Consider the following 25,961-nt stretch of genomic DNA (forward strand, 5'->3'; position numbering starts at 1 on the left):
CAGAGATGGGGACAGAGAGAACACGAGGGTACCTCAGGATAGCAATGAAATGAAGCAGCTCTTGGCAGATTGACAACGTAATTTCTCTGCCACCATTGCTCTCTCTGAAGTTTAGATCTGAAGCTGTCTCCTGTTCTGAATACAATAAAAAAGTTGCTCCCCTTCAATGGCAAGCAGTCTTACACTTAAATCTTTCTCCCTTCAGCATCTTCCTTAAATGAAAGATACCGGTGTAAAAGTTAACAGCACCTGAATTAATAATGATTATCTTTTTACAATCAAACATTAGCATGAGACTGTGCTCTTGATTTTTCTCAGGCCACGTGGTCTCACTCATCACAGCTGGCCCAAATGCCTGGAAACCACAACTAGTCAAAGTTCACAGTCAATCCATGGACAAGAGGAAGAAATTGCAGAAAACTTGCCAGATAGCCTAAGAAAATAAAGACTCTGAGGAAATTTCAATCTGCTCTGGAATACTCCAAAAATAGAAAAAGAAATGAGATTTGCTGAATAAACAATTCATGGCAAAATTATTCACTGAGATTAGAAGCCAAATAAAAGGAAGGAGAAGGATCCAGAATGCTTTATGGTAATAGAAGGTGTGATGGTATTGGCACAGGAGGAATGTACTTCCTAGGAGAGATGACAAAGAGGATTTGTCTCCTTATTGGCATTTTTCAGAAGCACAACAAGAGGTAAGACTCTAGAAGAAAAATAGAAGCCATTTTTATCCACAGCCTATAGATCCTGGGGCCCCAGAGCTGAGATGTCACATCTTATTTTTATATCCTACTCCCAGTGTGTGAGTGTTTTACCAAGATGGTTTTTTTCTCTCATTTCATATTTTCAGCAATTGCTATTGTTCTGTAGTCTCCAAACAGGCTCTGGGAACCCAAGGACAGCACGGAAAGCTGAACTCTGGGAAGCACTGTGCCCGGAAAGGGCAGAGCAGGAGGACTCAGGGGGCGACAGAGACTCCAAGGTCCCCTGGAAATGCGGCGCCTACTACCCCTGATAGCTGGGCTCAGGTGCTGTGGCATTTCACAGTGAGTTCAAAAAGTGTTCCTAACCCTCAGGTACTGAGTGGCTGTGGTTTCACATGCCTGTAATCAGCAGGAGCTAGTGTTAGCCTAGAGTGAACAGAAAAAACAGTGTTTTGTAATTTTTTTTCCTTTTGTTTGGGGGCTGCCAAGCACACACTGAGTGTTGGGGGTCTCCACTGCTATCTTCTTCTTCTCTGGCCATAAAGAATGAGCAAAGCCAGGAAACATGTGAGAAATCATGTTACTTATACAAAGGTTAATCTGAAAAGAGATGATCTAGCTCAAACTAATTTGTGGGTAGCCTAGATAGTTTAAAAGGGAGACAACTGTGAGTTGGCACAAATTGGGCTATCTTAGAAAAGCATTTGTAGTTTCCACATGACTGATATATGATTGTCTGTTTGAGATGGTGTGCTTTAAAAATATCAGATAGCAAAAAAAGGATGATTGATGTACTCTATTTCAATTACGCTTCTTATTTGTAGTTATTTCTAAAACTCCATAAAAATTACCAGAAAACAAAACTAAACTGAACTAAAAAGGTTGCTTCCTGTTAGCTGGAAATTAAAACATCCTGATTTGAAACTAAATATAGCCCTTCCTCTAAATTTGGTAATTTTTTGCTAGACTGGGCTCTCTGCACATGTAAATAGAATAATTTAATCACTCACTTTTATTCAAATCCACAATTTGCATTTACTTATGTTAGAAAATAGCGAATGGCTTTGCTTATTTATGTGATAATTAATTTTTTTACTTTGACTTGTGTCAAGCTATTTTCAGATAAAAATTGGAATTCAATTAAGATGCAGAAAGACAGCATTTAAATTCTACTTTTTATTTTGATAATGGAGCTACCCAATAGTTGTGCAGGACATAGAAGCTGATAACAATGATTTAGTAAGGAAAGGAAATAGTATCTGTAGGTGTGAATTTAATTGTTTCTGTTTGGTTCATATGTCTTACAAGGTTTTAGAGCTAACAGCTCTCTGCCTTTCCAGCCTTACTTATAGTGAGACAGAAGAAGAAAATCTAGTCTTCCTTGGTTTTCCAACATGCTATGAACTTTGTAGTTCTGATGAGAGCAGTAGTTCTTGAAGAAAAATAAAAATAAATAATGAATAAATTAAGGCAAACCTCCCACAACTTCCAGAAAAAGTCTGCAAATTGTAAGGAAAGGAGCTCTTGAACTTCAGCAGATTTTTCTAGTTTTTTCTCTGGTGACTTACCTCACATTGCTGGTGAGAGATTAGGCCTTTAATACACAAGATTTCCCACTGATTTCTTAAACAGCTTCATTTTCTTAAAGGAAGGTCCATTCAATTTAAAAGCTAAAAAACACAATTAAAAACCCCCAAACTAGCTATGGTTGCAGTCCCAGCAGTTCTCCCACTGGTCACAGAATCACAGAAATTCTAGGTTGGAAGAGACCTTTAAGATCATCGAGTCCAACCCATGTTCTAACACCTCAACTAGATCATGGCACCAAGTGCCACATCCAGTCTTTTTTTAAACTCTTCGAGGAATGGTGACTCCACCACCTCCCTGGGTAGTATTACCTGAGTGGTATTTGACCACTCTTTCTGTAAAATACTTCCTCCTTAATTCTAGCCTGTATCTCCCTTGGCGCAGCTTGAGACTGTGTCCTCTTGTTCTGTCTGTTGTTGCCCGGAGAAAGAGACCGACCCCCAGCTCCCCACAGCCACCCTTCAGGAAGTTGTAGAGAGTGATAAGGTCACCCCTGAGTCTCCTTTTCTCCAGGCTGAACAACCCCAGCTCCCTCAGTCGTTCTTCATATGGCTTGTGCTCCAAGCCCCTCACCAGCCTCGTTGCTCTCCTTTGGACACGCTCAAGCATCTCAACATCCCTCCTAAAGTGAGGGGCCCAGAACTGGATAACAATACTCCAGGTGAGGCCTCACCAGTGCTGAGTACAGGGGAAGAATGACCTCCCTGCTCCTGCTGGCCACACCGTTCCTGATAATGGCCAGGATGCCATTGGCCTTCTTGGTCCTACTCATTTCACATCTAAACAGAAGTTTCTGCAAGAGGCTCCTCCCAGAACAGGACCCATTCTGCAATCACCAAACACAGGTTTTTGTTGCATGTTCCTCAAACAATTTGCACTTCCTGAGCACCCATTTCACTGCCATCCCTGAGCTTCTCAGGATGTTATTAATCCACCTTCTCCTGATTCTCCTTTCTGGCAACCTTTTCCATTTCATGTTCAGCTGGAGCTCAGGACTTCCTCCACCTGACTGTGCTGCCACAACAGGGCACAAAAGGACCCCAAGCACAAAATCTGCCTGGTAATTCAAGTGATTGCATACTAGATAAGGGGCTGTAGTGCTGTCTTAGAGAGTCAGAAAAGGATGTGGCTGCAGACCAATCCCTGTCATATCTCCTAAGCAACCACTGAAATAGATGAACAGTCTTTTCAAAATGGCATAATGATAAAGTGATTTGGCAAAATGTGAATATAATTTCCTGTTGACTGTTAAGGCTCCATAAATGATCTTTAGTCACTGAGCACAGTGGATCTGTGTTCTGCAATAAACAGCAAGTATGAAATAACCTCCTTCTCTATTGCAACACAAACCAAGATCACAGATTTCTTGTCCAGCCTGTGTGCACTAAATCAGGAGGTGCTACAGAGACAGGCCTTTTTTTCTCAGCTTGATGTCCAAAATTTTCCAAGTTTTTTGGGCTCGTATCTTTAACATTTCTCTATGCACTAATGATTGCTGTAGCTTTTTTGGTAGTGGTTTATCCTGAAATCTGAGAGTCTTGCAAGAAACCCCCAGACACCAGGAGCTGGGAATTTACAGCAGTTGCTGTGTGACAATAACATTACAATCCAGAAAACCCAACACATACTGGGTTTTCCCTTATCTCCTATGACAAAGGCAATTCCCAATTGACTCAGTTTTATTGGAGGCCTTTGAGTTACTCAAATTATCTTCTGTGATATGTTGAGTGCAACGCTGTAGGGTCTTGCATGCTGTATCCTATAGAACCTGTCTGCTAGGGGTCAGTCTGAAATGCAGCCTCCCCTTGATGCATGAATTTCTCCCTTTTACTGATTTACCTGTAAAACATGGATTGTAGTACTCAGGTAGTTCCCTGTACCCTCCATTCATATACAGTTTATCCATGAGACTGCTCTCCTACAAAGGCCATGAATCAATGCTGTGTGCCCATGGTCTCAAAATATGATTATCTACTTATTTTTGCCCCAGCTGCATTTTTCCTGACAGCATGCATTCTCCTAAGCTGTTCTTAAAAGTTGGTTCCATTTTCAAGTTGGAAATACTTGGTATTGTTACAAAAAGATGCTACATAACTCAAACCATTGGATTTGTCCCAGCATCTCTTAAATTTGCCAGAGAACTGTGTGTATGGGGTGATCAGTGGACTGGGAGTATGACACTGGCACTAGGGTCACATGCACTCCTGCCCTCCTCCTCGCAAGAGATTTATACCCCTCTTCTCAGGCAGGACTAGCAGATGTCTGTGTGGTTTAGGCAGAGAGTTTTCTAGCTAGTCTTTCTCTTTCTGTAAATTTTGCTATCATTCTGGTTCTCAGCAGCTTTCTTTCAGTTGGAAATGTTGGCACCTTTTTATTTTCTTTTTTTTTTTTTTTTTTTCAAGAAAACCTCTCTAGTGCTTATGGGTTTAAAGGAAGACCCAAACCTGGTCCAGCTGAAGGATGTTCCTGGAATCTCCCTCAGGGATACACATGTCCTTTTCTGGCTAGAGATATTTTGGCTCAGAGGCCCATTAGAAGCAGCAAAGTTGGAACTTAAAGTAATGGAACAAATCCATTCTGGATGCAAATCTGTGATTTCCAGGTTCTCATCATTTAGGCTGCTGTGGATTAGGCAGACCTCTCAGTCTTAAAAAATACTTTCATTCCTCTTCTCCCTATATGGCTTTTTTGTTTGTTTGTTAGCTTGTTTCTCCCCCTCTTTGGTTTTTACTTTGGCTCCATTTGTTTAAAACAAGCAGAAGTAATCTTGTTCTTGCTCTGTACACCAGTTGGGCTGGGGCTGCTTTTTTCTCTCCCCTTCCAGTGCTGCTGCTCTAGCAGAGAATGGTGGCCAAACACCACAAGAGCACAGAAAGGAACAATGGGGTGAGGGAGAAGGGCACTGACCACACCTGTAACCCTATATGTACATGAGCAGGTCCTGCTACAATCAGGGCAGAGATAGCAAAAGCTTTCCAGGAACAACCTGCTGCTAAAATGCGCTCTGGCAGGAGTACAGGATTAGGGGTGAGGGAGAACACAGAGCAGATCTTACATTGCTCCTTGCCATCCTGATTTGCTGTCTCTTGGCATTCCCCCCGTGTCCTCTGACACCTCCTCAAAGACAGTCCCTGGGGCAGGGCCACACCACAGGGCTCTTAGCAAGGGGAAAGAGCCTATGGTGGAGGCTGGAGTGAAGAGGCACAATTGCTTCCCATTTCTCAGTACAGTGTGTTACAAGGGGCCCATTGCAAAGCTTGGCCGCCTGACAGTTTCGTTTGCAAGAGCCTTGGCCCCTTTCCAAGCAATTCTTTCAGGTCTCATTGTTTGGTAGGAAACAAACAAGGGGAACAGCACTGGGTGGGCACACCAGAAGTGGGTCTAAATATAGCAGGGCAGCATTAGGGAGCCAGGCTTCCTAGCCAAAGCTTACTCTAAAGATGACAAACCCGCTCTGTTAGTCCACAGAAAAGACACCAGTCCTGCTGTAGGCACCCCAGTTACACAGGAGAGGGCTCTCTAGATGCCCCAGTCCTCTTGGCCAGCTACAACGATGCTGCACTAGCCATAAATGTTGCAATTACTTACTCAGTTAAGCTGGGTAAGTAATTGCAAAGCACAAAGAGAATATAACCAGTTTTAGCCTGAAGTCTTCTGAGCAGCTTCTGCTATAATTTACACCCAGACTAACTTCAGAATGAGTTAGGAAATAATCTGAGCTACAGATTTAGGCAATGAGGTGTCAGAATGAAGGCAAGCCAAGCCCTTTTGACCTGCGATGGAAAGAAGAGGACTTTGTGCCACCTTTGATTGGAGGTGTTGAGACTCAGTAGGATTCCAACTAAATAATTTTGCTGACACCACTGCAGAGCTGGTGACATTTCTGAAAGCAAAGGAAAAGAGAGAACAAGTGTGCTAGAGAAGTTTAAAAACATCCTCCTTAACTTGGCATATCCCCACAGAAAACACGTCCTGCTAGAACGGCCAGGGCACAGGTAAGGAAATGTTAAAGGAGAAACGTGGCTTTTCCTGAGGTAGTATATGGAGGGATTTAATTTTACACATCCTGAGCTAGGGGACACTCAGGCAGAAGGAATCTCCCCACAGAGCTGATTTTCCTGCTCAGTACCTTCAGCATTTGAGAGCACAGTAGAAAGGCAAGTTGTTTTTCCACTTAACCTAGGGGCATGCCTGACCATGAAGAGAGATGTGGTGTGAGGCAGGAAGAAAAAACACGAAGGAAGAGGGAATGATCAGCCTTGCAGAGAAGACAATAGGAGATCATTTGTGCAGACCCACCAGAGCATTTCCTACAGGGATGTAGCTCAGCAAGCAGAAATAAGAAACAACAAATGTGCCAGAGCCTGCCACATGCAGGAACACCTGGCCCTGCCTGACACAGCTGCCAGCACTCCCTACCCCTCACAGCTGCCATCCCTTGTTAGAGGTGTCTGCACAGAGAACGTGTGCCTTTTGCAAACTTGGATTTCATCTCTTCCCCCTTTCCTGCCACCAAATCATGCTTTGCCCTGTTAGAGGCAGACAGAAGTAGCAGACTGTCCTAGCTGAAGACCACCATCATAGCTGGTAATTCTTCACAGGAAGAATTCTTCATCTTTATGCGGGATGTTCAGGCACAAATAAAGGAACCTTAGTTGAAAGCTCATGCTAAAACAAGATATAAGACTCTCATACAATAGATGATTCATGCAAGTGATCAAGAGAAGACCTCAGAATAAAAGAAGTCAGGTTTTAAGTGACTTTTAAAAATAGCATGTAACAGGCTACCTTTTATCCCTAAAATAGTAAGTGTCCCCTGAGCTATTTGTTGGGGTTTTTATTTCCAACAACAACAGCAACAAGATTATTATGAAACAGCCCTTATCTTCTACAGAAAGCGACCAAAATGGGTGATAGCTGGAGTGAACCCCTAAACCTACTTCTTTTCCTCCTTCCAGCTTAGTTCTTACAATAGAGATTCATTCTCAGCCCTTAGCCTTGAATCACCATTAAAATAATGCAAGACTGCTGTTTTTATGCAGTCATGTTAACCCACAACTTCCTTCTCCTGTGGCAACATGATTAGCAGAAAGGATGATAAAGGAGGTACATCTGAAAGTGGAAATACAGGCAGTGAAGTGGGTGCTGGTTTCAGTGTTCTCTGCGTGGTGGTGAGCTGGGCTAATCAGAAATTCTGCATGTGGGGTTTTTTACAGAGTGCTACCAATGCTGTTGTTTGGCAGAACTGAGGACAGGAGAGATAAAATAGTTTCTTCTTTTTTTTTTTTTTTTTATTATAGACACCTGGCTCAACAGATTTTTCATGACTCTTAGAACAGTGTTTATAGGCTAAAGGGCTGGGGAAACTGCCATGAAACCAGCGAGTTGCAAATGTGGAGGAGACTGATGCTTGAAACTCTCCTTCTATCTCTCAGGCTATGGTAGTAAAGCTGCCAAAAAGTGACAAAGCAAGGGGTGTCTAAAGGGATAGATAGACAGATCTCCTCAGGATTTTCGTCCCCAACTGTGTTTTCTATGCTCCTAGAGACTCTGATTATTGCTTGTATTCACAGACTGGTAAGACATGAGAAGAAATGGCCTTATGGTTAAGACATTCCCCATGTTCACAGGTGTAGCTGATTGGGCTTTTTGCTGTGCTATGGAGTTACAATGTACTTTTAAGCATATTTTTAATTTCTGTTGTCCTCTTTGGTTAGCTGATCGGGTGGGAAAAAAGCAGGCAAAGCCATTTCCTGGTTTGGTGGGAATCCTTATGGTTGATATTTGCAGTGAGGCAATGTGTTAAAGGAATCACCCTCTGTGACACACTATCTTGCTTGTACTCCACATAAAGTTGCCAGCTGTCTCTTCAAAGTTATTTAAAAATTTGCTGGCAGGATGCTCTCAAAAAGGCCTGTGTGACTTCGGAATGTCTCCATCATGGAAGTTTTGTGGTCTTCCTGCCTCACCAAATGGGTCATCCTGCTGGTAAGATGCTGGGAGGAGGTTCAGACCATGCCTCTGAGATGAAGGAAGCTTTTGCTAGCTGTGTGGCTTGTCTGATAGATTTCTTTTCTCTGAATGTTTGTTTTACAATGCTGTCATATATTACTGAGCTTGCAATAGAGTTTTACACAGGGAGACATAAAGCCTTTCTATAATGATCTTCATGTTGTTTAAATAATGAACAGTTGGAGTCCCCAGTCAAGAATTAGACATCCTCTGTGCTAGATGCTGGACAAACACAGAATTAGGCAAATGTCATGGTTCAAACAAGTTTGTGTTCTCAGTTAGGGAATGGAGATGTATTCCTCATCCTGTTTTCTGTATCCAAGACATCTCTGGAAGCACTGTGAACAGTGAGAGAAGGCAGTCTGGCTAAAAACATAGTTGCATGTTTTGTAGCTGTGCTCTGTATGGTAAGTACTGAATTATCATGTTACACTGGGGTACTTAGAACCATGTAGGTTGGAAAAGACCTTTAAGATCATTGAGTTCAAGTGTTAACCCAGCACTGTCACGTCCACCACCAAACCTCCTGCCCCTGGTTACACTGTCATGCCATGGACAGGCAGCCAGCAGGAAGGAGACTCAGTACCATGTGTGGGGTGCCTCCTCTCCTTCATTTTTTCCTGGGGTGCTGGGATCTGCAAAGTAGCTGACCAAACAGCCAAACAGTTGCACAGGGCAGAGAGACACACAGAACAAGGTCTGTCAGGGTGTAGGTCAAGAGGGAGGAAGGCAAAAAAGGGGCTGAGGAGACAGCTTGTGTGGCTGGGAATGGGTAGAATTAGGAACCAAGAGTGGTAGGTGCCCTGTGACAAGGATCAATCCAATAGTCTGTGGTCCAAAATGTACTCAGAGAAACAAAAGACTCCACGCCAGCCTTCAGCTTCACAATACACTCCAGCTTTGGCCACAGAGATGGGAGTAGACAGGAAACTGCTCTGGAGAGGGGCAGGAGAGAAAAGAGAGTATGCTGAGGGGTGGGGAGGGAGGGTGAACTGGCGTGTCAGAGTCTAACAATGAACCGTCTGTGTCAGGAAAACAGACGTACTCGGCAGGGCTATTTTTAGGGGTTCAGATCTCCCCTCTGTGAGTCGGCCTCCCCCCCTCCTCGGTGCTGAGTGGCGCCTGGCAGATCGGTGGAGATTTAAAGGCCACAGATAGGAAAGAGCTCAAACACAATGAAGGAAATGCAGCAGGGAGGGGAGAGATGGGTGCCCAGAAATAGCCTGTGCAACACCTCAGCCACAGCCCCCAGCTCTTAGTGGAAGGGGAAGAAACACTTAGACCTAATGGCCAAAGCTTGCTCCCCAGGCCCTCGGAGTGCTCCTGGTGTCACCCATACCTTGTCTGTGAGAACGGAGAGAGCTGTACAGAACTGTAAAGTCATCATCCACGCTGTGTTCATTCACACACCAGGCTGGCTCACCACATCCGTTCTCAAGCTGAAGGGCGGCTCAGGCATGGCAGATCAGCAGTGAAGCGGGCTGGGAAGGTGCCCCACCTTCCTGAGTGAACCTGTGGCCCTCGCTGGCAGGGAGGCCTTTGTAACTGGCTTAAAATCCTGACCCACATTTACAGGTTCAAAAGGAGGGAATTAAAGTCGTTGTCATGGCTTTCAGACTTGGGCTGTGGCACTGTGGGGGCACATCTCTGCACATGTTGGCAGAGTGAGGAAGGAATCTCTACAGAGGGATAGCTGCTATGAGAACACTGGTTTGGCTTGGTGTTGCTCCTATTCTGCACTCACTTTTCCCTTTTCTATTATTATTTTTTAGGATGGAGAGAATTTCCCCCTTCTTTTCCAGTTGTTTCAACCTTGAATTCCGTTTTGCTTTCCATACTTCTTGCCTGAGAACTTTTCCTCTCCAGGTTTGCCTGAATTTGTCTGTGGAAGCTTTCACAGGAGGGACACTGCAAGCTAGCTCAGAGCCCTGCCTCCTGGGTTGCGCAAATCCAGATTTCGTATTTTTTCCTCTCTGGAGAACATCGGCCCTTTCCCTCAGAAAAATCCCTTGGCTCAGCACTGATTGCAGGCTCCGATATGAAGTGCTTTATTTGTAAAGCCTCCCTTGTTTGGCTCCCGCTCACCTTGCCTGACCTTCTCCTCCTCCTCCTTCTCCTCCTCCTCCTTCTTCCTCTCCTCCTCTTGGCCACAGGCTCTCTGGGCACTCCTGTAGCGACCTCCCCTCTGTCCTCTTGCTGAACCTTATCCTGGCACGGGAAGAGCCACCCCTGTAGCCCAGCCTGCCTGGCAAGAGCTCTCCTGGAGCTCCTCATAGTTTCTTTCTCTGGCTGCAGCACACACCTCTTTCACCCAGCTTGCCATGCCATTTCCTTTCTCCAGCTCTCTTCCCTCCATGGGAACAAGGAGCTGGGCAGCAAACCTACAGCATCTGAAAGAGTTTCTGTGAATAAAGTGGCAATATTCCCTGTTTTGTTTCTAGCTTCTCTTCCCTCTATTGTGCTTCAAATACTGTTTTTCTTGTCATGGAGGTGGCAGTCTCTCTGCTTTCCCCACTCTAGGGTACCATAGTGGTGATGGCTGCTGGTGGGTCCTGCAATCTGGCACTGGATACTCAGGGTCCAGAGTCCTGGCTGGGATCAGGGCAGCAGACCACAGACCCCAAATAACCAAAATGAGATGGCAGCACCTAATTTCTGCAGTGTTCATCAGCCAGCATGACCCACCACCATGGCTTCCAAAGATGGCACCAAGAAATGGTACTTCCAGCTGAAAATGCCTGCTGGGCTGAAGTAAACACCACAGGGTGAGTATGATGTGCTGACCCAGCAGTGCTGCTGTGTGCCCATGCTCTGGGACTGTGAGCCTTGGAGCAGGGCTGTACAAGGAAGGGGAGGGGATCCATGTTGCACAGGGTTCTCCCCCACCCCTGGGGCCACAACTCCCTCGCTGGTGACACAAGGAAGCTTTACTCATGCAGGGGGTGATTTTATTTATTTTATTTAATTATTTATTTATTTTAAAATGGAGGCATTATTTTCTGAAGACGTTCTGTTTGGATAGATTTGCAAGAGAGGAGTAGAGAAACCATATCTAAGACGAGGGAGGGCAATGAAGATGGGGCAGGAGCATAATGTAGGGGGTCAGGTGGACACAGACCGTGTTAGAGATATGACCTCCATCTGATGTAGAGCAGTGGAGGAGACCAGCACAGTGAGATTAAACATCTTGTTTAGCTCAGGAAGGGAGGGGTCTGCAGAGGGGAGTTCAGGACTTCAAAGAACTTGGTGTGGTTAGTTGCAGTGCTGAACCTGCTCTCCCCCCGCTGGTCCTGTGTGGGGACTCAGCCGTGTGGGAAAGGGCTGGCGAGTGCAGCAGGACATGCCTCCTCCCTGAGGGGGCTGGGACAGGGCTGCATCTTCCAGCCACCCAGCCAGGGGGAGGATGGGCTGGCAGGGCACCCAGGTCTGAGCGTCCTGCTGTCTGTGTGAGCTGTGTGAAGCGAGCCCTTGGCAGGCAGGCAGGATGCGCCGTGGCACGCGATGGCTTTGGCGGCACGCCGGCACGGGGAGGGATCCCAATCTCTGACTCGACATCAAGGTGCTGTGAGAAGCTCAGAATAAATTCAAGGAAGTTCCAAGTGTTTCATGAGGACTGAAGGTTCCTGAGAACAACCATTGGTCTGGTGGTGAGAGCTGAGTGTTCCTCCTTAGTCTGCGAGTGGGGGCAGAAGGCAGGGAGGTGACAGGCCAGACATCTCCATGACATTCTGCAAATCACTTTCCCCTCAACCTATCAGGCATCAAGCTGTAAAATGGGGATAATTATGATAATTGCAGAGATAAACTGCACAATCGGAGCTATAATTGGGCAAGGTCCATCACCGGGTCCCTTGGTACTTTTTCTTATGTGTGAAGTGGTAACATCCAACACTTCTAAAGGAAAAAAAAGTCACCATAACAACAGAACCTGAATTGATTTTGACAGAGGTCAGATCTCAGACAGAGCTTGATTTCTCTGAAAAATTAATCTCAAGTGAGTGAGGTGGTGAGTTTGCAGGGAGGTTCCTCTGCCCCATGAAAATGCAGAACCAAGGCTTGTGAAGGGAGGTGGGTTTAAGTGTGTCCTTCGCCCCATTTCCTGGACAATTTTCCTCTAAACCAAAACTACTTTCCTTGTCTTTGGCCTGATTTTTAGTGAAAAGCTGTAGTATACTGTTTTTCATTTGTTTGTTCATTTTTAAACCCAGACCCTACAGCTTTATTTGGCACAGAGTAAGACCAGTCAGTGAAGCCTTTGGAGAAGTAATTTTGCCTCCCTGGGTATGCTGGTGGGCATACCCAGCCCTGTAAAGAAATCAGAATTTCTGGGATAAAAAAATGTGAAGTAAGTGCAAGGAACTGCTCTAATGAGCTGACATCTGTGTGTACTGAAAACTGGACCAGAAAAGTGTTTGTGGGGTGAAAGGGGTGATGACACAGACAAGGCTCGGGGCCTGAAGGCAGACCTGTCCCATTTCCCTTCTTGCTGTACCGAGTCATTTCAGCTCCTTATCTAAATCCCTTTGTTGGTCAGGGGGAGCCTTTTTTGGGAGCTGACTCGAAAGTATGTGAACTCAGATGCCCGGGCAGCATCTGTTTCTGCTTGCCGGGGAGGAGGGAGCTGCAGGTTTCCCTCCTTCCCCCTCTCCTTAATTCCCCAACTCTCGGTCCCCTCCTTGCACTTCAGCAGCTCCGTCCCGCACCTCTGCAGAGGAAGGCAGGTCCTGCAGTGACACAGTCACGTTGGAGGGCAGGAAGGCGCCTCGCAGCGAAGGACTCGGCGAGCAGGGCAGAGATTTTTTGGAGAGGCTCCCGGTCTCTCCGCTCCTGGCCGGAGCCTGCCCGGCCCTTGCCGCGCTGTGGGGAATTGAGAGCAGGGAGCGCCCGGCCGCGCCAGGGATTCCTCCCGGGCAGTCCGCTATCTGCCGGGGCAAATCTTCCCTCTTCCTTCCCCCATCCCCATCCCTGTTCCCCAAACTCCTCTCCCCGCCTTCCCTCAGCCTCTCGCTCACACACACACACACACACACACACACTCTCACACACACACTTTACTGCCAAAAAGCGTCCTCCGCCCCCCTCCTCAGCTAACTTCCTTTCAGCATTTTTTTTTTGAGCTGGATTATCCCAGGATTTGTAAAACGGGGAAAGGAGAGAGCGAGTGAGCGGGAGTCAGGACAGGAAGCTGGTTTCTCATTCCTCCAACTGTCCAAAGCAGGAGGAGGGGAAGGGGGGGAGCCAAAGAGGAGCCTTGTGCAGACTCTTCCCCAGTCCCTTCTCATTAGTCCGTTTGAACTTCCAGTCTCCTCCGAAAGCCAAGGGGAGCACGACCAGGCTGGGACGCCTTCTGCTGGAAGTGGCGACAGCGCGACTGACGAGACGCAGAAGGTGGCTGTGGAGGGTCCCGGGATTGCGCTGAGGGAAAAGACGTCCCCCTACCATCTCCTGCCCCCAAGTTGCCAGCTCTGATGCGGGCACCCATCCGCCACCCATTTGCCTCTGATGAGAACCCTTCTGGGCTCAGGCTATGATCGCTGCTGCTGCGGGCTGTGGAGCCTCCTCTCGCCCTGACCTTCTTCTGCCACAGGAGCAGCCCAACATCTGGTGGGGATTAATGTTTACTTCTCTGGCTGGACGCTGTACGGGACCCCCGATGTTGCTCCCTGGGAGCGGGACACGGGCGGTGGTCTGAGGAGAAGAGCAAGAATTTTGTCGCCCAGCGTGAGGCCGGGGGGAGGGGGGCAAGGCAGGAGGGGGGTGAACCTCTTTTGGGACTAACCTCATGAAGAACAAGGGAGCCAAACAGAAACTCAAGAGGAAGGGAGCCGCGAGCGCGTTCGGCTGCGACCTGACGGAGTATCTGGAGAGCTCTGGGCAGGATGGTAAATGCTTCTTTATTCTCGCTCTGGTTGCAGAAAAGCCAAGCGCGTGTCCCCCTGTTCTTACTGGCAGGACTGCAAACCAGACCTTTCCAAAAGCTAAGGGTTAGACAACCTGGAGCTGATTTATCCCCGGGAAGTGGAGTCACTGTCCCGTTACTCACAATGAATGAACGGTCGGAAGATTGCTTTGGTGATGCATCTGCATGACCCTTGCATGAGTAGTGCTGTGTGTGTGGAAAGGACTGGGCTGGGGTTCTCGGGCTGCCTAAGTGTGTACAAACACAGCCTGACATCAGTCGTGATGCCCTCTCCCATCTGCCTGGAAGGGAGTACAGGCTTTTAGCGAGTCAGGTTTGGAAATCTGAATGGTGCTCAGTGTTGCCTCCTCCAGGATTTCAAAATCCACCTTAAGTCCGTGAAGCTAGAATTTTGGAGGACTCTGGGGAGGAACTGGACTCCAGTTCAGTTCCCATGTTGTCCTTGGACTGCTGGATGGAGACAGGACCGAGACTGGGTTATGGGGTGGAGTACGGTGTGTGGTGTAGGAGACATCTGAGCTAACACGTTCACCAGCCTGCCTGTTGGCTTTCACTCCTTCTCCCCTTGACCTTCATGCTCCCAGGTATTGAATGAGAACGCAGTAGCTCAGACAAGCGGTAACTCCAATAAAATAAGGGAGTCCTGAGTTTGAAATGGTCAGTTCTTGATGAGGGAAGGAGCAGAACGTTTTTTCTTAAAGTGGATTGAATGACAAGAGAGGTGGTTGTGAGTTTGGCCAGCAGAAGGACCTACAGTTTAGCGAGAGGAAAAAATAAATACATGCCTGTTACCGTCCGTGATGTTAGCATTGTGATCCCTATTTAGCATTATGTTCCAATTTGAACTGACCAATTTTACCAATGTCAGGTTATTTCAAGGAAAAAAAAAGACTTCTAGCAGCAATGTCAGCTTTGTACAGGGAGAGCTGTACAATCAGGTCTTTCATTTGCTGATGAGCATGGCTGATGAAGTGCAGTGTGGAACCGCACTGGCAGAGGGATGGGCTGCATAACAGGAGTACTTTCCATTGCACAGTGAAGAGGGCAGCAAATGTATCACTAAGATGAACTGTTATATATGTGCATTTATTTATGTATGGGGGAAAACCAGCCATTCAATTGCATTGTGGGCTGTCTGCAACAGGTACTGGATCTTTTAACTTATATAGCTCTTAACAGCAATTGAATTAAGTGTCAAAAAAATAACAGACTTAATGAGCTGATGTCCCTTTGCCAGTGTGAGGTACTGACAGATAAATTCCATCCAGTGCTACCATGGACCTCTGTGGTGAAGGAACTATTTACAGCTGTTTACAGGAGCACTGGAAAACAACGCAGGGAAGGCGGGCACAGGCAGTATGTTCACTTGGAGCAGCAAGGGGAATTTTAAAGGCAAAAAAATACTTACTGAGGTTGAAATTAGGCCAGATGAGCAAAATCTATTACCTAAAATGCCATCTTTTTTTTTTTTTTTTTTCTTTTTAATGTAAGTCTTTTGAGAACAAGAAGGAAGGACATTTTCTCAAATCTCATTTGTGGCATGGTTCACAGTTCCAATGTAGTTATCTCTCCATGCTGAGGAGCAGTGGGGAGAGTAGGAAGTTCCTTTACTTTATGTGGTACTGCTGTTTGTTCAGTAGCACATCCCATTGCCCAGTGCTGTGGGATCCAGAAATGAAAGGCTCAGTTATTGTAGGTTTATGGGTAAAGGTGTAAGTTAAGTTGGATTGGAAGTTCCAATTCATCAGGACAAGAGGAAAAGAAATTAGAGATATTAATTTTGTTGGTAGTAGGACTCTCAGGATAAATAGGAATGACCAAGAATGCTGCAGTGATGTCTTAGGGAAAAAAGGAAGGTTGAAATATCACCAGGACATCATGAACTCTCAACCAAATTAGAAGAGCATTCAGGGTATGAGAGATGGTTGATTTGGGGAGAGTTGAATTGTCCTGCTAAGAATTATGTCCAATGACAAGTCAGTGCTCCTGTAAGCAGCAGGTTTTATAGGGAAATGAAGCTGTAGCTTTCTCTCTGCTTTGTTTTTTTTCTCAGTGCTGTGTGTTTAACTGGTGGGATGCAGGCTCAGGTTGTTCCCTACTGAGAAGCAATGAAGTTCTAAGACTGTTCCTGATATCTGAGAGTCAGGAGCAGGAGAGCTTTTTGGCTGCTGTCCAGCAAACATTTTGTTGTGTTGTGGGCCTTTCTGCAAGCAGGTTTAAAGTGTACCCAGAAGGGTTAACTGTGAAGAAGATGCTGTGGGCCCGGCAGGACGTGAGTCATACTGGTTGTGCTTTCCGTGCTCAGGTTTGCTTTAGGCCATCCTGCAGTGCTGGTGTGTGTGACTGGAGCTGCACAGAGGCTGAGACCTGCTTTGCTGGCGCTGGCCAGGGGAGCACAGGGGATGGCCAAGGCTAGTGAAGACGATTCAATTTGGAATTTTCCCCTCGGGGCTAGTACATGACCTTTACAGTTAGGGGGTGCTGCGCTACTTGTGTGATGCTTTGTGCAGGAGAGGCACAACTTGAGTCCCTACATGCTTGTGGTTGTTGATGAGCAGCTTGTGCTTTCTGTAAGGACCTTAGTCCCTGTGCTGTTGCCAAATTCCAGTGGAGAGAATGATATTCTGCTAAAGGTATCAGCATTTCCTCTCTTCCCATGTAACTCTTTAATGACTTGCTATGGTTCTCTTCAGAGACAGCCAAAGATCCTGCTGTCTCCCTTACCAGATCCATGTACCTAAGCCTCTCTTAGAAAGAACTTTATGATAATACAATAAAAGCTGAGCAGAACTACAAAGTATTAAAAAAAGATCAAATGGGAAGACTTTAGCAGGTACAGTGAAGCAGCTCAGGAGCCAGAAACATGATACAAAGCCTTTAGCTGCAAGTTGATTCTTTCAGATCTGACACAGGTCAGTGGTGATGGGCAGATGTGGATGTCTGGTGGCTGGTTGGACACTCAGATGTGTTGAATTTACTGTGTTTCAAGTCAGTTCCTGTCAGTACCACATTTGACCCTACTTGGCCTTTTCCTGCTGGCAGTCTCTGCACAGACACTGGTCACACTTCTTATGGGGGCAGACTGCTATCAGTGCACACAAGCATTTAAAATCATGACTCAGGCCACAAAAACCACCACATAAAATCTTTGCTGGGTTCTTTGTCCGCTTTCTGTTTTCCAAAACTTCATTGTGCATCTGGGTTATGTTTTCAAATCTTTCTTTGGTAAGAGGGCTAGAAACTCGGGGAAAAATAATCTTCTCTTCCTCCTCACCATAATTATCAAACAATGGCTTAAATAGCAGCGTGTATGAGGACAAGCTCACATCAGACATAAAGGAATGATGGCTGGCAATACCAATGAGGAAAAGTTGTCTAATTTTATGTAGTCCCTCCTGTGTCACTTCCAGCACTGAGTCCATACTTGAAGGCAAGTGATCTTTTGGAATATAAAAGCTTCACTTGAAAGCAGTGTCCATGCCCAGACTTTGGACGTGGGTAGGTATCCATGCAGAAGGAAGTGAGTACTAATGGCCCTTTACTAAAACTTTTTACTGTGCCAAACTTTATTGAAATGTATCAGTGTAATGGGGCTAACAGATAATAGTCTTGAAGGATTAACATTAGAGTCATGTTCTGGCCTCTTGATAACCAGCTTGGTTTCCAGAGGAGAAAAATGCATTGTGCCTCTGCTGAAGTCAGTGGGAATTGCACATCAGGCTCTCAGTTACTGTAATAACAACAGTGTAATTTTCTGGTGACGAATGGACCAGCAGAGAAGACAAGACACAAGTTTGTGCACCATCTTTAGCTGGGGCAGGACACTCTGAACTGCTTAAGAAAACAGTCACAAAGAACAGTTTGCTTCTGGTTATATCACAAAAGTATTGTAAGAGGAGGCTATTGTAAGAGTCAAAGCTGTTAAAGTGAGAGGAGCTAAATCAAAAGGAATTTTAATATTCTTTGTGCTTCTAACTGTGGGAAATTCAAGCTGGGATTTCAGGTACATAGCCATGCACAACTTCCATTCTTTAAAATGGAAATGCACACAGCATCTACAAGAATTGAATTGTGATGGTAAAAGATTATCCAGTCTTTTGTATAGGAACTGCTAACGATCCAGACCTACCTTTGCTTCATATGCTTAGAGCCAGGTAGAACTTGGAAAAAAGCTGAATGGTTCCTGTGTTTTTTTGGTATGCTGATGTCTAGATGTTGGGCTAAGAGGTGCTACCAGGTGTGCATAAAGCCAAACCTCAGACTTGAGGCCTTGTTCTTATGGTGCAGGTCAGCTCTGTGTGTCTGAGATTCCCCTATGTGCTGGAGAGTTAATTCTGCTGCTGCTGTACCCCTCTGTGGTTTCTTCCACATCTGTTTCCTGCCTGATGTTGTCTGATTGGGATGCAATGAGCTCAGCTTTTCCCCTCAGCCCCCTCCCACACTCCCCACAGCTCCCTCAATGGCTCTCACCCTGAGCCTGTAGCACCCAAACCCCTTCCTATCTATTCATCTGATGCAGCTTTATTGGCTTTGTTTGTTACTTGCTTTAGAAAAAAAGGGCTGCTTTGTTTGAGAAGTTTTGAAGCCACCAACTCCCTTGTTCTCCCCACTTGAGGGGAGAGAGAGCAAGGGCAGCCAGGAGCACTCCCTGAGGCTGGGGAGGGAAGAGGAGCTGTTGTCTTCAAATGTAGACAGGGAGATATGTGAGGAAACCATTACAAGTCCCTTGATTGTAGTATGAGAAAGGAGACAACAACATGGTTGCCCATATGACACTCTTCTGTGCTGTGTGGCTGTGCAGTGGCTGCTTCTGCCTGGTCACAACTACATTTGAATGAAAGAATAAGGAATGTTGTCATTTTGCATTAGTGGTCTCAAAAAGCTGGTGGCTCTGGCCAAGCCTGACTCTACAAGCAGGTTCTTCAATGCATCTGAGAGGTGCAGTACGCAAAGACTTTGCCGTGGCATAGGCAGGTAGTTCAGAGGGAAAGCAGTAACAATAATTCAGCAGTAATGTGCTGGGTACAAAGGAAAGGTGGGCTTGGATGCTGCTTGCTTGTATTGGTACGGCCCCTTGCGCACCCTGTCCTCTGCACAGTGATTTTGTCATCATGCTTTTCACTGTGAAGGTGCCTTGCCCATACACGACTGGATAAGGAGACCTGTCACTCAGGAAAGAATTTCTTGCTTCAAGAACAGACTCCCTTTGAGTCAATCATTAAACCTGCCACACAGATGTGAAACAGCTTTTCTGGGCCCTGTGGCTTTCTTTCCTCACCCTGACATGTCTTTTGGGATAGGAGTATGCTGGGATGAGCATGAGGGTGCATGCAAGTCCATAGCACAAATAACTGTGCCATACTTTTGGGTAGGTGCTTTTGGTTAGTGCTGCAGGCAACAAGTCCTGAGAAAATTGCTGAAGAATCATTAAAGGCAAACTGGAGGAAAAAGAAGAAGCTTTTATTTATTTGTTTTTAAAGTCCCCTTGGAAAAATGAAAATGCCACATGCTCATTTAATCTGCTGCAGAAGAATGAAGAGCTGCATTCATCCCTCTCTCAAAAGTAGAAACTGTGGCACTGGGGATTTCTGTCTCAAGAACTGATCAAGCTGAAAAGAACCTTTTTGTGGAGCCAAATTGCCTTCAATCTAGATCTCTTTCCTGACCTACCTTACTCTGTGGCTATGCAAACACTTGTCTCCATTCAAGGAAGGAAGTGGCAGGGGCTGGGAGGAGAACAGGACAAGAACGGCCTCTTGGGCTGGCTCAGAAATGCTCTAGTCCTCTTTATGTTTGTGTGTGGTGTGCTCTGGGGTCTGATCCACATTTTCACACTGCTGGTATGCTGGGAGGCCACATGGCCTGTGCTCTGTGAGGTCTATTCCTGGCTCTAGTCATGCAGGCTGTGTGGATATTTAAGGCTGCATCCCCTCCCTTGTGACAGGAGCAGAAGGGACAGTTGAACTCTGAAGTTTTGGGGGGAAAGAAGTGGGATTGTGTTATTTTACAGTGAAGGAGAGCTGTGGCAGCGGGGCCTGAGAGCTGAGTACATGTATTGGCAGGTGGAGGAGCTAGGCTGAGCTTTGAGGGAAGACAGCTCCTTGGCCTTTCAGTGTCTGCCAAAGCGTGTCTATGGACAAGAGATGAGGAGCTTTGCTGCCAAAATGGATACTGTGGAGGAAATTATTAATAATGTAAATTCTTGCATTTTCTCCAGCCTCTGTCACAAGTGGTGCATCACGTTTTGAGTCCCAGATACCAGCCTCTATGGCAACAAGTGAGAGCAAAAAGACACTGGGAACAACGGGAACAGAAGCCATCTGTTTGCTTCTGCTACTTTGCTGTTCCTTCTTGTTTTGGATTATGTTTGTGTTACTTCCTCAATCTGTTTCTGGTTCCTGGGACCTGGATTTTTGTGTCTCTGTGGCACAGTGTTACTGTTGTTTAACATTCATGTTGCAAGCTCAGCTCCTTGTTCTGTATTGACTTTCCATTGCTAGCACTGTGTGATTAGCAGAGAACTCTTGCATGTTGCCCGCTGCTTTACATTTCCCTGACTGAGCACTGCAGGAGGCAGATGTGTGGTTTGCATGCACTGAGCCCCACTTTGATCCTGCCTTCTCCCCCACCCCTGCAAACAGCATGAATCACATCTTGCCTGCAGATCTTAGGTTAGGACACGTATTTTGATTTAGCAAATGTTTTCTCTTTGTTGGTAGCAGCTGATTTCATCTGAACTTGGAAACCAAGGAGTAGGGACTCCACTGCTTGTGGTGCCACAGCTCTCAAACGTTCAGGGAAACAGCTGGGCTGGATGAAGAACTGTCAGTGCACAGGGTGGATGTGCAACACAGGCTGAGCTAGCAAGGGCAAGTCTGGGAGGTCCCCATTGGTCAGGGTGGCTTGGGTCCCCAGCTTTGGTGCAGGCCTGGTTCTAGTTTGGAGAGCTCAGAAAGCATCTGTAACTTGGGCTCGGCATATATGACGCAGTTCTACAGCAGCAACATTTGCTGGCAGGCAGGGTTGTGCCAAAAATGTATGTTCCAGTGTTTCTCCTTTAGCGGTAATGGGGAAATGAAAACAGCCTGTCAGTGATGGCATACGCAGCCCTGCTCTGAAGGGCTGGGCTGGGGTGGCTGTCAGATTGACTGCCCACATCATGGCTTGGACTGGATCTCTGTCTGGAGGGTGATTAAAGGATGGAGAGCTACCAGCATCTGCCTCCAGTCCAGCACCACCAGCAGGGTGCCAGATACACTTAGAGCTCTGACAGGGAAACCTACAGATATCTTATTGAAATGCGGAGGCTGCTAAATGGCTGCACTGCTGGTTATTTCAAGGGCAACTAGTGTTCCCAGCCGCCTACCAGTGGCTCCTTTCCATACATTCCCTGAGCCTCAAGCCTCAGCTGTCCTTTGCTCGCATGCCAGAGCCTTCAGCTTCTCTGCTGATAACTTCAGTTAATGTGTTTTGCATTGTCAACAACAACAAAAACCCAAACCAAACCAACCAAACAAAAAAACCCACAAAAAAGCCCCAAACAAAAAAAAAATCTGCAGTATGTTTACAATGCACACAGAGAACAGTGTAGCATAAATTGAATTTATTGTTAAATGAAATTACGTTGTGCAACAGTGCTGACTGTATTATTATAACTTTCATACTTAATTCAATAATGTAGACTCTGTTTTCCACATTTATCTGAAACCACAAGCAGACTTTCCAATCTTCAGCACCAGTGTGATTGCAGATAAGAAAGTACTTAACCATGGACTTAAGATCTACCTTTTTGTCAGATGCTGGGGCCTTTGCATACAATGAAGTTATAGCCACCGATACTGACCCTCACCCTCTTTCAGGTGCCAGATCCCTGCTACCCCTGTGTGTGACAGCAAGGGGTTCAGTCCCTAGTGCTACAAGTCTTGTGGCACTTAAGTGCACAGGGGAATGCCAGTCCTCTTCTGTTCCATCCTCCCTGCCTTGAATAGGACCCTGCACCTGGATTAGATTCCTCATTTTCACCTGAGTGGGAGCCCTTTGATTTTAACAGTGCACCAAAAGGGGAAGTGCAAAACTCATGCTTTTTGCAGTTGCCTTCAGTTCCTCCAGCTCAGTTGCTGTGTTCCCATTTGGGAGCAGCCACCTGGCCTAGGTTCAAACCAGCCTTCTTCCACCCTGGTGTCACCTGTGATGATGGGTGTGACAGACTCAGTTTCAGGCAATGTCAGTTTGGCTGCATGGCTGCCTCAGCTTAGGTGAGTTAATGTCCATGTGGGAAGAGTTACCTTAACAGCAGTAGAAAATGGTACAGAATCACAGAATTTCTGAGCAGGGACTTCTTGAGATTAACTAGACCAAACCCTCTGCTCAAGCAGGGTCAGCTTGAGCCAGTTGCCCAAGACTGTGTCCAGTTGAATTTTAAATATCTCCACAGAATTTTGGATGTAACCTCTGTGAGCAAACTGATCCAGCCTCAGACTACCATCAGAGTAAAACAATATTGTGTTCAGATGGAATCTCCTGGCTTTTAATTTATGTATCTTGAATTGTCAATAGGTACAACTGAGAATAGACTTGCTCCCTTTTCTTCATTCCCTTCCAGCAGGTCTTCATTCACAATGATAGATTCTTCCTAATCCTTCTGTTATACAGGATAAGATGATCCTGGCCTTTCCTCACGTGAGAGATGCTCAACTCCTTTAATCATCTCTGTGGCCCTGAGCTGAGCTTGCTCCAGCAAGTCCTTCTTGTACTGCGGAGCCCAGAGCTGGACACAGGACTCTAGCTGTGGGCTCAGCAGGGCTGAGCAGAGGGGAAGGATCACCCCCCTTTAACCTGCTGGCAACTCACCTCCTAACTCTTCTGATGTTCTCAGTAATCTATGCAGTTACTAGCAGAGATTTTCCTTGGTATTCCAGTTTTTGCTGGCAATTCAATCAATAACGTGCAATCAGGGCATTGTAAAGGATGCTTTCTACCTTGCCTGTGCTCTTTCTGCCCTGGTTAATACCCGAAAGGAATTGTCTTTTCATAAAGAGCCCCAGTTCTTTAATGCATTCTGAAGTTTTGCTGCTGGTCAGCCCAAATAAATTAATTTATATAATACACTGCTCTGCTGCATCTTCTGAAAGCCATGCAGAGCTTTGGCTTAATAGAAAGTCTACAAAAAATGCTTTGAGGCAGCACACCTTTCTCAGGTGGTGTTTGTCCCCCTGTCCTCCCCCAAAGCCACAGTGCACAGAACCAGGGTATTGTGGCCAAGCTCCTTTCTGCCAAAGCATGTCCAGCAGACTGGAGAGTGAGAAATTTTGCTGCCAAAATGGATGCAGTAGGGGAAATTATTAATAATGCAAACCTTGCTTTTTCTCCACCCACTCTCACCAGTGGAACATCACATTTCAAGTCCCAGATACCAGCCTCTATGGCAACAAGGGAGAGCAGAAAGGCACTGGGAACAAGGGGAGCAGAATTTGTGTTACATCTCCAGCACAGAGATCGAGCAAGGGGAGGGGAAACTCACATCCCTTTGCAGGATTCTCAGCTGTGTCTGCTGCTCTTAGAAATATGCCCTGAGCAGCTGACTTGGGTTCATAGCAATTTGTCTCCAGCTCCTCACTGCCCTCTTCTACGCTCAGGGCTCAGCTAACTAAATGCCTTTGGAAATGCTATTATCTGCTGTGCTCTCTGGGGCCAGGAGCAGCGTGAAGATTGATCAGCTGGAACAGGAGGCTTTGTTTAGTTCTATAAAGTACAGAGGAGCTAAAGAAAGAACGAAAAATAAACGCCAAACCCAATGCAAAACTCACTTTAAATCTCATGCCCTTTATTTGCTCTCACCAATCTTGGAACGTGAATGTATTTTGTTTTGTCATGTCATTAGATACTATCACATGAGGAAATGGTTAGAGGAGATATACCTGCATCTCCAGAACAGGGATTGAACATCCAAATGACCAGGAGATATTCCTGATATAACTAAGTTGTGTAATTTATTTCCTGAAGAGCATCAGACCGGAGACCAGGTCAGCTTCTCTGATACAAACTTCATTTAAAGGATGCCCTGGCTGGTGTTCACTAAACACAGCAGCATTGATACTGCATTTTTACCTGAAAGATGCTGAACACGCTCACAAATGTTCTATACACGTGGGATGCAAGGCTGAGAATCCAGGCTGGATCTGTGCCTGTACTCTCCATCTATATTCACTGGCTCATCAAAAAAATGCTGATTTAGCAGACAGAACACTGGGAGGAAGGGTGTCTCTGTGTGTGTTGTGTGTGTGCTTATCTGCAGCTGAATATTTCAGTTGTGATATTTTTGATACATTGGCATTCTGCATTTACCATCTCAGCAGTGAATGTGACTGTCTGTCCTGTTGCAGACAGGCAGCTTGGCAGCTCAACAGAGCCATCCAGCATGTGGAAACCCTTTGCTGCGCATGCAACTAGTGCTGGCATTTCTATTCCTCTCCCATTGTGGTGGTAGCAGTCACACCTCAGGAGGTTCAGAGATGTGATCAGGCAGGGTGAGCTTCCTTCTTGAGCCCTTGCATCTGTGCTGCAATTTGTGTGAAATAAATAAGCTGTCAGAGGGACTGAATTGTTTACTTTCTTTGTGCAAAATCAGAGAGGGAAACAGCTTCACCATTTTGCTCTTTCTGTTTTTATCTTCTCAATGTGCCCCAATTGGTAGTGCATTTTCCTTACCCTTGTTCTGGTCAGGTAATTTCAGATACATGAGAGGCTAAATGAGAATAAACTCTCTTGTGAGATTTATTGCATCTTCTGCTTCTAATCAAGCCAGAAAAATAGAGCAACAGACTTCCTTCTGTAATCCTGTTCTCTCCATTCCAGTCCCGACTGGAAACCAGAAGTACAACAAGGAGGAATGCAGAAAAAAAAGAAAGTTAAAACCAATGCCCTGGAATCTCTAAGAAGAGTGTGGGGTTTGGCCTGAGGTGATGGCTCAGGGGTGCAGAGGGGGCATGGAGGATTCTCCCTTCTCTCAAATAATTTCAGTTCCCCCTGCTTAGCTGTTATTTTTTACCTCCCCCTGTGCTACCCTCCCCGTCTCTCTCCATTTTGATGACTTTATTGCCAGGATGGCAGTATGCACATGTTGCCAAAGTCAATACATCAAGCTCTGTGCCCAAGGCAGGCTTAGAAGCAGTAAATGAGAAGAGCTGGTCTTGATCCATTGGGTCCATCATTCTTCCCTCCTGGCTCGATAGTGACTTACACACTGCTGCCTGAGGTTCGCTGCGTAAAGCCACAAGCGGGAGCTGAGCCAGGAAATTCAGTTCCATATCCCAGTAACTTCAGTTTGGGGTAGTAACTTCAGTTTGGGGTCACCCTCCAGACTTGCCAGAACCTAGATAAGGAATGGAATCCCCTGCAGCCCCATCTGTAGATCAGGTGGGTGTAGGTGACCCAGTGCCTGCTGTCCTCCTCGGGGTGGCAGGCAGAACACGGTGCTGGAGGCAGCCCTCCATCACTGCTCACAAACCTGCTTGGGCAGGGAGGAGCTGATGTGACAAACACAAAGGAGGGCTAGGAGTCCTAATTAGTCCTAATTTCTATCCTGCTAAAACACCCATCTGTCACTCTGCTGCAATAATGAGATTTGAGGAGATTAACTGGATGCTAGTGAGGCCCCTCAGCATGGCAGCTCAGTGAGTGTGCCGCTGCTCAGCTTTAAGCCACACTTGCAGCAATTACACCCCAAGCAGGTTTTT

At 46.2% G+C, this 25,961-nt stretch overlaps 1 protein-coding gene across 1 annotated transcript in view; it reads left to right on the forward strand.

Moving 5' to 3' along the window:
- The first annotated feature begins 14,088 nt into the window (after window positions 1-14,088).
- ARHGAP31 (Rho GTPase activating protein 31) overlaps window positions 14,089-25,961 on the forward strand; it is a 59,074-nt gene continuing 47,201 nt past the window's right edge. Inside the window, exon 1 of the mRNA XM_058018830.1 lies at window positions 14,089-14,188. Coding sequence (XP_057874813.1) covers window positions 14,089-14,188 — 100 coding nt within the window. The remainder of the gene's footprint in view (window positions 14,189-25,961) is intronic.

Source organism: Melospiza georgiana, chromosome 2 (genome assembly GCF_028018845.1).
Source record: "Melospiza georgiana isolate bMelGeo1 chromosome 2, bMelGeo1.pri, whole genome shotgun sequence".
Classification (NCBI taxonomy): Eukaryota; Metazoa; Chordata; class Aves; order Passeriformes; family Passerellidae; genus Melospiza; species Melospiza georgiana.